Source organism: Tachysurus fulvidraco, chromosome 13, assembly GCF_022655615.1.
Source record: "Tachysurus fulvidraco isolate hzauxx_2018 chromosome 13, HZAU_PFXX_2.0, whole genome shotgun sequence".
In the NCBI taxonomy this organism is placed as follows: domain Eukaryota; kingdom Metazoa; phylum Chordata; class Actinopteri; order Siluriformes; family Bagridae; genus Tachysurus; species Tachysurus fulvidraco.
In genome coordinates, this window is record NC_062530.1 from 20,520,979 (window position 1) to 20,531,433 (window position 10,455).

A 10,455-nucleotide genomic window follows, 5' to 3' on the forward strand; every position below is an offset into this window, starting at 1 on the left:
GGTGCCGAGGCTTCGTCATCACCAAGGAACTGCTGCCAAAACTCAATCCAACAACCTCCTTCAGCCACTATGTCCCAGTTTCTGTCTGTAGCAAATACTCTTCAAGTGCACCTGATACCTTCAAAATAACTCTAAATAAATATTAATACATTCTAGTCATGTCAATTGGTCAACTTGATTTTTTGGCAGTCGCTAACAAGGGATTGCATAAGTCATAAGGATTCGGTACAGGGTCATGAAGAACAAACTAATCACTGACCTGACATAAATCAACTTTGACCTATAGAGACATAGATATATTTTTGGTTCCCTTTTAAATGTCACCACACACATTTTTACGCAGTTGCTTCCTTTAAATTAAGCTATAACTCTTGCGCGTATGGATCAATGAGCTTCATAAAACCGCTATTCGTTTATTGATTCTACTTTCAGTTTTAGCATATTAATAAAACAAGAGACATGCTTTCACACAAAAGGTCGCAAATATCATTTAAAAAGGTCATTTTTTAAAGGACCCTCTAGGGTTCAGTCTATTTGATGGGCATTGTGTAATGTAACTATAACTATTTTCTCATCAGCTTCTGAAACAATATTATGGATAATTTATATACGTCTTAAAGTTCTTTCCTTCAGTTTTATATGGCTTGACTAGTGAGTCACAGTAAGCAAATGTACAAAGAAAATGAACCCTGAATTTAGACAAAAGGTATCGACGTGTAAGCGAGACTACATGGAGATACTACAGTCTGTATTTTGTTCTTAGCACATTTAAAGATGCTAACTGTAATGCAAGTCCTCTAACTTGATGCTGGTCTAGGTTAGTATTTCAACAAGCCTGTCTTTGGCCGTTGTAGTGAGTATGACTCATATAGTCATGGACATCCACTCTTGGGAAACATAACCTTAAGCAATGTAATTTCCAGAATTATCTAGTAAATTGGCTTTGAGTATCCTGTATATTTGCTAAGATGTAAACAGATCATATTACCTCAGAAAGGTTTGCAAGGCAAATGATTTATGGCTTCTGAAGTTCAGCAATGAGCTCGAGACTTTGGCACATTAGTTATGCTACAGTCACATTCAACATAACTACTCTGTGAGTCAAAATATGCACTCAGACAGAGAAGCCCTTTTTTTTAAGCATCAGAGCTTTAAAAACATATAGAAAAAAAAATGTAAACATGCATGACACAACACTGAGTATATCATTCATACAGACAGAGAATGTGCAGCTATGTGTGTTAAAAGTGGGGACATTTCCTGTTTAAAGTTGAAGTGGATATTCTGCATTATACAGTCACATCTGCTGATTGGTCAATACCGTTACATCCGCTGACAAAACAACAGGCGGAAGATCTGTATACCCACAGTTGTCTCATGTGTAGCCTGTGCGTGCCAGCACCTGTGCATGAATCTGCATATGTAATTAGTTTGCTGGTATTTTGAGTGATGCGGGTTCTACTTGAATGAATAGGTACACGTAGGTTGTTTGTCATTTCCTGTACATTTGGCATGATAAAAACCCTTTACCATATACGGCAGTGAAGTGAAGGTGGCGGACGGAGCAAGAGGAAAAGAAGAAGTGAAGAAAATGCGACTAATCTCCTGTCTCAACTTGCACCTTGCTGCTGGTGTGTGTAGTTGCTGCCAGATCGTCTATACTATAAAGAGTGTTTTATGAGGTTGTGTGCATGTGAACAGCTGAAATGTTGCTACACTGTGTTCTGCCTGTGCTTGTATGACACATGCCTGAAAAGAGAAATGAAGGGTCAGTGTGGAAAAAAACCTAACCACTCTGTCAAGACATATTATGCCCTGGCAGTAACTTACTTTAACAGGTTAATGTATGACTTTCACATCAATATGTTAAAGGTTAATGCACAGGTAACAATATAATGTAGTAATGTTAGTGCACTAGGGCATATGAAAGAAGGAACAAGGAAGTGGGAATAGATTAAGAACTAAGCCGAGAAACATAAATGCTAAAGGATATCTGAAGAAAAGGGGATTAAAAGTAGGACATTATCATGTTTGGACATGGATATCTATAATATAATGTATGTTCTAAGTTTCATAATATGCTGACTGAGCTTTTCTATCTGTGGCAGGGTGAATATGGACTGTGAGTTTATGTGTGAATAGAAGTGACTTATCTCTAGTTAAATCTTTTGGTGTGCTGCCCAATGCAACACTTTCTGTTTCGCTGCATTGTAAACCACTGCATAGGGCTCAGACTTATATGTGGACAAGCCTAAGGCCAATATATCTTATTTATCTTTGACAAAGGACTCAGTGTAATGTACCTATTTCGTTATGAGGTGTACAAGGTCATAGATGGTAGGTAAGATGCAAACTAAAGCAGTTCACCCAAAATGAAACAGAAAAGCTTGCACCTCTTTGTGGTTGATATGCTTTGCATGCAACACTGCGCTCAATGTGGTGCAATACCTCTGCTGGGCCTTTTATATATAATATTTACAGTTAGGTGTAAAGAAAATGTAAGACTATAATTCACCAGGCTAATACTCTGTTTAATGCTTTTAACTTAAAAAAAGTAAAAAAAACCTTCAAAGAAAGTGCATTTTATACTGATTATATATCACAGAGCATACTTTGTTGAAGTCTTTTATTCCTCTTATACCTCACCAACTTATAACAATTTATCTTTATTAAAAATGACATACATTAAAGTCTCACAATTTTTAATCTATTTATAAATACCATTAATGCTTCAGAACATCCATGAAACCAGATAGTTCCTGTTATCACTTATGTTATTGCTGCTACTCCCACACCAGCTTCTCTTTTTCCTCTCTTTAAGTTAATAATGCAAAAAGAAAGCTACAATCCACTTGTCACATTGCTAAATAAACTGAAAGTTGCAAAGGGCACTTTTTTGAAGGTTACTGTTACAAAGTACTGACACTGGAGACCTCTGCACTAAATGTTAAAGAAAATCTTCTCCTAAGAAAGCTTACAAGAATCCAACAGCACTGTGGATTTGTAATTACAATGAGATTATTATGAGATGTTTGTAAAGACTGGAGCAGAATATAAATAGCTCTGTGTCAGCTAGTTTGCCACAGCAGGAGTAGACCTGCTGAGACCTGGCCACAGCCCTCCCCAGACAGACTGCTGCAGTTACATGACATGCCAGCAGGGAATCCTAACAGAACTGGATGAAGATCTAATCATGATGTCAAATTGAAGTCTTCAGAAGAGCTTCAGAGAGTATTATGAGTTTTAGTTCTAACAAAAGAGTTAGCATTAATATGGGTATTATTATTATTATTATTATTATTATTATTATTATTATTATTATTATTATTATTATTATTATTATTATTGTGTTATTATTATTGTGTTATTATTATTATTATCAGTAGTAGTAGTAGTAGTAGTAGTAGTAGTAGTAGTAGTAGTAGGGTGTATTATGGGTGTTATGGGTGTTAAGATAAGATAAGATAAGATAAGATAAGATAAGATAAGATAAGATAAGATAAGATAAGATAAGATAAGATAAGATAAGATAAGATAAGATTTACCTTTATTCGTCCTACAATGGGGAAATTTCTCTGTGACAGAGGCAAAAATATATAAAAAGAATAAAGAATAAAGACATAATATAATATAAAGTATATACAAAAACAAAAATGTATAAAAAGAGTAGTGGTTACACTGAAGACATTTTGCACATAGGTAATATTGCACATTTTTCAAAATTTTTGTTATTGCACATGATTAAAATACTGCTATTGTTTATTATTGCAGTGAAACAGTAATAACATATGGTGACTGGTTCACTGGGAGCAGCTCTGATTGTAAAGTCTAATAGCAGCAGGGAGAAAAGAGCATCTGTACCGCTCCTTCAGACACTTAGGATGTAACAGTCTGTCACTGAAGGAGCTGCTCAGAACTGAAACTGTTTCATACAGGGGGTGAGAGTCGTTCTCCAGCAATGATGATAGTTTTGTTACCATCTTCCTTTCTCCCACCTCCTGTACAGTGTCCAGAGAAATCCCCAGGACTGAGCTGCCCTTCCTGATCAGCTTGTCCAGTCTCTTCCTTTCTGCAGTAGAGATGCTGCGGCACCAGCATACCACACCATAGAATATGGCTGAGGCCACCACAGAGGCAAAAAAGGTCTTCAGTAGCTCTCCCTGCACTCCAAAAGACCTTAGTCTCCTCGGCAGAAAGAGTCTGCTCTGCCCTTTCTTGTAGATTGCCTCAGTATTGTCTGTCCAGTCCAGTTTGCTGTTCAGATGAACACCCAGGTATTTTCCTGAATGTTCACTGGGGGTAATGAAGTTTGTTTATGCCTACAGAAATCCACCACCAGTTCTTTGGTTTTCCTTGCATTTAACTGGAAACAGCTCCGTTGGCACCAGTCCACAAAGTTCTGGATCAGTACTCCCTGTCATCATCATGTGATGTTATGGGTGTATTATGGGTGTTATGGGTGTTATGGGTGTACTATGGATGTATTATTGGGGGTATGGGTGTATTATGGGTGTATTATGGGTGTTATGGGTGTATTATAGGTGTTATGGTTGTTATGGGTGTTAGGGTGTGGCACTACCACTACTAATCAGTATTATTAACAAGTCTGTAATTAATGCATTTTATTACTTATTTTTTATTTAATTAACCTGACTCATTAAACTTTGTGCTGAAACCTATTGAGCTCATACCGCCCACGTGTTCTGCCTGTAGGTTGTCACAGTGCTAAGCTCAGCCCATCATCACGCCCAGCTTTCTACCATATCTTATGCCCTTAAAAGGCGCTTTTTCATCGCCTGCTGGTTTGAGGAATAGCGCTGCAAACTCGACAGGGCCGCGAACATCGCGGCCCGCTTGCACACCACTGCCCTCTTTTGGTGGAGATGAAGAATTACACATAAATTACATGGGGGCGGGGGGGAGCTTGTGAACGCCGTTGTTTATAATTTATATTATAATTGTATATCATTTATAAATATCCTTTTGACGATTTATTATCTGTACTGTTATTACATGTAACATAAATGCACAAATTATTGTTATTATTATTATTATTATTATTATTATTAGTAGTAGTAGTAGTAGTAGTAGTAGTAGTAGTAGTAGTAGTAGTATTAAATACTTCTTATTTCCGTTCTTACATTAGTTTCTTACATTTAGTTTATTTATATGTCTAAGGAGGAGTAGGCCGGGTTTCATTCTACTGAAAGTTGTATACTGTATATAACTGTGTATGTAACAAATTAAAGAAATATTAGAGAATTTATAATAACTAAAATGTATATCTAAAATGAATTATTTATTCAAGTATCTATTGCAAATCCTAAATATTATATTATATTATATTATATTATATTATATTATATGACATCATTATATTATAGTATATTATATTATAATTATATTATATTGTATTATATTATACTCTATATAATGATGGGATTTCCTTAGTGATAGCACTTAAATGTATTAAATTGTGTAAGCATTTATACTGACAGTAGGACAGTTTACTCAGACCTGATACAACAATTAAAGCAAACATTTTAAAAATGTTTGGAAAACGCTGAATGAATCACTTCCGCGAAGCAAAACAGAAAGGACCAATCATAATAGGGCAGCACAGCAAGCAGGCAAATAATTGGACCCTTTTTATCCAATCACAGTTTGTCTTAGCCGACGACCGAGAATGACGTATCATGGGAGTCAGGAAGTGAAAAACTCTGTTTACGTGTAGGATTGAAATGTGATCACAAGTTCCTTATTCCAACATCTTATTTATCGATAACCGGTTAGCCTTTACAGGTATAAGCCTTTTATGGCAACTTAACAATAATATTCGAGAATCATAATCATGCTGGAGCTGAATGTGTGCATCTTTTGCCCTTCAGATCGATGGGGAACACAGAAAGTGCTGTAGTGCACAAACGTCTGGTCCGTTTCCGTCCTGATGAGCGACCTGTTATTGAGGGAGTCTATGACAGACTTCAGAGCACCAGCAGCTCGTCTGTACCTACTGGGAAAGGGAATGTTTTACACATAGACACGCTCAAGGTTGGAATAATAACATCTGCACCTGCAGCTCCTCCCAGTTCTGTATTGAGATACATATACACGGTGTTACATATACACAGCATGCTGACAGAGATGCATACACACAGCAAGCTCACAGTGATACATATACACAGAGAGACATATAAACAGCATGCTCACAGTGATACATATACACAGAGATACATATACACAGAGAGACATAAACAGCATGCTCACAGTGATACATATACACAGCATGCTGACAGAGATACATACACACAGCAAGCTCACAGTGATACATATAAACAGCATGCTCACAGTGATACATATACACAGTGATACATATACACAGCATGCTGACAGAGATACATATACACAGAGATACATATACACAGAGATACATATACACAGAGATACATATACACAGTGATACATATACACAGCATGCTGGCAGTGATGCATATACACAGTGATACATATACACAGCATGCTGACAGTGATGCATATACACAGCATGCTGACAGAGATACATATATACAGAGATACATATACACAGTGATACATATACACAGCATGCTCACAGTGATACATATACACAGAGATACATATACACAGCATGCTCACAGTGATACATATACACAGAGATACATATACACAGCATGCTCACAGTGATACATATACACAGAGATACATATACACAGTGATACATATACACAACATGCTCACAGTGATGCATATCACATGTGTCCAATTAATCCAATTAAAATTAAAGTGCGAACTGTAATTAAGCAGCTTTTAGGAAATGTGCCAAGTAGTCAAGTGTTTTACATTGCATGCTGTACAAAATGCCCCTCCCTTTTTTTAAGATAACCATGGGTAAAATGGCTTCGGACCCAATGATTTTAAGAGTCTATGAGGGAATTTGCAGTGTGGACCCTGGTGTGCCAGTGCCACCTGGTGGTGGGGTAAGTCGAGAGCAGCTGGTGATCTTCCTGGCAGATGTTCTTCGGGGGACAGCAGAAGAGAGAGCACCACTTGTCATGGCAATGGCACATGGGACCAAAGCAATGGTTATGACCAATCAGATAAGAGAAGTGAGTATGTGTATAGGCTGGAGCTCCAAAATATCGTACCCCATTTCTTATGTGGCTCATTTTCCTTTGTGGTTTTTTGGAGAATTTGTGAAGACATTTGGGAAAACTGTGTGCTTTGTGTTGAACCACGTAATTGTTGCCATTATGTAATATGAAAACAGTTTGGTGCTTTAGGCTGTTTAGACTCTAACATCATGAAGTAGACCAGTTTATGCATATTGATCAAAGTAAATAATGTATTTTTCAAAGTAAAAAAAAGAAAAAGTTTCTAATATAATAATAGCATAGTATTTTCTTTATGATATAAAGACATTTGCAGGGACACATGGTTTCTGTTTGATGTCATCTACAGTTTTTAGAGGACTTGCTATCAGCTGTAGTTCAGATTCTCACACATAAGGGACTTCTGCGAGGCTGGAGACCAGATCGTATGGGTCATGGTGATCAGGGGGTGAAGCTTTTGGCTGAGCAGTTGAGCTCTGAGTTAAAATCCTCAGGTTAGTGATACCACTTCTCCGATTTACATTTTTCTGATTTATATTTAATTATGTTATTTTTAAATTTTGTGTAAATATTAACAATCTTTATAGATTAAAAGTACGTTTATAGCTGGCATTAGCAATAGATAGATTTGTATAGGCTGTAATTATTTATTTATTTATTTATTTATTTTAGACCTACAGGATTTACTGGGATCATGCCTTTATAATAAATATGAATATTTAATAAATTAGTTATTTACTAAATAGACATTGTTAAGTTTGACCTGACTGATTCTTCTTTTCTTTCCTGTAGATCAGGACATGTGTGATGTAGCTTGCCTTGAGGACTGGCTATTACGTGTATCAGGTGTGTCCACATACCTGGAGCTCCTGATTGCTGATGGTCTTGATGTAGGATTGACCTCGCGCCCACCTCCCACTCTGCTGCCCCAGTGTCTAAACGCTCCCTGGACTGAGCTGCGCTCTATATTGGATATATCACTTCTCATGTTCCTGACTTCTCAGCTGCCTGCAGGACACACTGCCCACTGGAGGCTGCTGTTTTCCACCAACAGACATGGTGAAAGTTTTACTCGTCTGGTTGGAAATTGTAAAAGCCAGGGCTCCACTGTGTTACTGGTGAAAGACACCAAGGGCTACATATTTGGAGGCTTTGCATCTCATAGCTGGGAGCTCAAACCTCAGTTTCAGGGTAAGTGGCAGGAGGAGAGCCAACAAGCTCATATTGACTCTGTGTTTATTGACCACAGATGTTCCAGGTTATTCTTTTTCCTAAATATCATTCTCATTTCCTTTATTTCTAGGTGATTCCAGGTGCTTCCTTTTTTCTGTGTCGCCATCTTTGCGAGTGTACACATGTACCGGTTATAACCAGCACTACATGTACCTGAACCAAGGCCAGCAAACCATGCCCAATGGTCTGGTGAGACTATATATCACTTTAATGAGACACTCTTTAAGTTCTCCTCCAGTAATACAAAATATATTTGCATGGAGAAAACTTTGTCTCTGTTAAAAAAAAAAATTAAAACAGATGACTTTCAAATGATTGAGATCTCTTCAGTTATGTTACTTGTTGATTCCGAAGATTTCAGAGGTTCTAGCCTAGGAGTATTTTTGAGAGCATGGTGTCCTCGAAAATTACTGACTACACCTTCAAAAGCAATACCAATTTTGCTGTCTGATTATAGGGTATGGGTGGACAGCTTGGGTATTTCGGTTTGTGGCTAGACAGCGATTTTGGCCGTGGTCACAGTCGGGCTCGTCCACGCTGCACCACCTACGGTAGTCCTCAACTCTCTGCGGAAGAAGACTTCACAGTGAACACAGTAGAGGTGTGGGGAGTTGGTGTGCCCCCTGGGGAACAGGAACAGGTAGGTGACATGCCTACAGTTGTTGTTGTTGTTGTTCTTTTTCTTTTGTTGTTTGTTTTGTTGTTGTCTCTTTTCTTTTCTTTCTCAACACTCCTATTTCATTCGGGCTTGGGACTGGAACTGAGAGTTAACCCTTCAGTGGCTGAGTTGGCTTCCTGCCTGGGAATCAAACCTGAGCCACAGCAATGAGAGAGCAGAATTCTGCCACTGGACCACCAGGAGGCTCATGACATGCCTATCATTAAAAAAATTAGGATGCCCAATGACTCATATTTTAGTTATCAAAAATTTTGTCTGGCCCTATTATTTATTCTTATGCCACAACGCACTCTAATCTGATTGGTCAGATGGTTTTGATTTAATTCCTATAACAGTAGCTCAGACAGTAGTGGCAGATTTGTGTGTCAGATGAACCACCTAAAACATCCTAACAACTGGATTTGTTTTTTAACAAGTTGTCTGGGCAGAGAAAATGTTCTTTCAGCGATTTGTCAGAGGTGAGGCTCTGACTTTAGGCTTTATGAAACAGCAAAGTCTTCTGAACATTAACCTTTCACAGTAACATGACAGGATTTTTTTCCTGTATTAACTTAAGTCGGGAAAAAAAGGAGAGCTGCTGAAATGATAAAAAGTATAACAGGAACTTTTTTGTGTAGACTCAACATATAATGCATTTGAATAAAAAGTCAGACGTTTTTATCTTAAAACACTACTGTTGTTTATGAGGAATAAAACAAGATGTGTCCAAGATGTGTTGTTATAGGAAAATAACAGGGTAGAATCCTCAAGCCACCTCTCATTAATTATTTTCCTATAACAACTTGTCCCACAGTGTTTTATATCTTATAGAATTAATCATATGCATACTGTCGTCATTATGTCCATCCACAGTTACTGAATGATGAATTTTATAGTGAAAATCTGTTGATATGTAAGATTACAACCATGGCATTCCCTGTTCTCTTTAAAGCAGGAGACTAAGAAGAGTATTCTGGATGTAGATCCTGAGATTCAGGCTATAATCGAGATGACAGGGAAAACCCTGCATAGCCAAGGCCTACGAGAGCCAGAAGAAGAAGATGATGGATGAGAGAGAATGGATGGATTTATTCAACACAATCAAAAGACTGGTCCTGCTTTTAGTTGGACATATTAGGGGATGAAAATGTATCTATAATTTATGTGATGTATGATGTATGAGATGTATGATATGTAGCAAAATATATAGATATTGTTGAATCTGTTGTGTTGATTCCTAAACTAATGGAGCTGGATTCCATCTAATATGATAAAAATGCAGAAAATATCACAGTGTGAAGCCTAGAATTAATTAACAAGACGTTAATAACTGTGGTAATAATGTTTGTCAATGAATTAAGTTAATGATTAATATAAAAGTAAGAAACACTCTGAATTACATGTACTGTATTCTTTATCATTATCCTGAGACTTTCA

At 37.3% G+C, this 10,455-nt stretch overlaps 1 protein-coding gene across 2 annotated transcripts; it reads left to right on the forward strand.

The window, feature by feature from the left end:
- Positions 1–5,675: 5,675 nt before the first annotated feature.
- Positions 5,676–10,414, forward strand: meak7 (MTOR associated protein, eak-7 homolog). Of its 2 annotated transcripts, none has more exons than XM_027161284.2 (8): positions 5,676–5,802; positions 5,889–6,051; positions 6,897–7,124; positions 7,477–7,621; positions 7,920–8,318; positions 8,431–8,549; positions 8,818–9,000; positions 9,971–10,414. In XM_027161284.2, exons 2-8 carry the CDS (start codon positions 5,893–5,895, stop codon positions 10,088–10,090), a joined length of 1,353 nt encoding a protein of 450 aa, XP_027017085.1. In that variant the 5' UTR covers positions 5,676–5,802; positions 5,889–5,892; the 3' UTR covers positions 10,091–10,414. The 2 variants fall into 2 exon arrangements, with proteins under 2 accessions (XP_027017085.1, XP_027017086.1); XM_027161285.2 differs by having other exon boundaries at positions 9,974–10,414.
- The last annotated feature ends 41 nt before the right edge of the window (positions 10,415–10,455 follow it).

Excerpts from the sequence above, each read along its gene's own strand:
- meak7 (XM_027161284.2), top strand. The coding sequence starts at position 5,893 with ATGGGGAACACAGAAAGTGCTGTAGTGCACAAACGTCTGGTCCGTTTC. Across the intron at positions 7,125-7,476 it reads TGACCAATCAGATAAGAGAA|TTTTTAGAGGACTTGCTATC; the intron begins GTGAGTATGTGT and ends TGTCATCTACAG. Across the intron at positions 9,001-9,970 it reads CCCCTGGGGAACAGGAACAG|CAGGAGACTAAGAAGAGTAT; the intron begins GTAGGTGACATG and ends TTCTCTTTAAAG.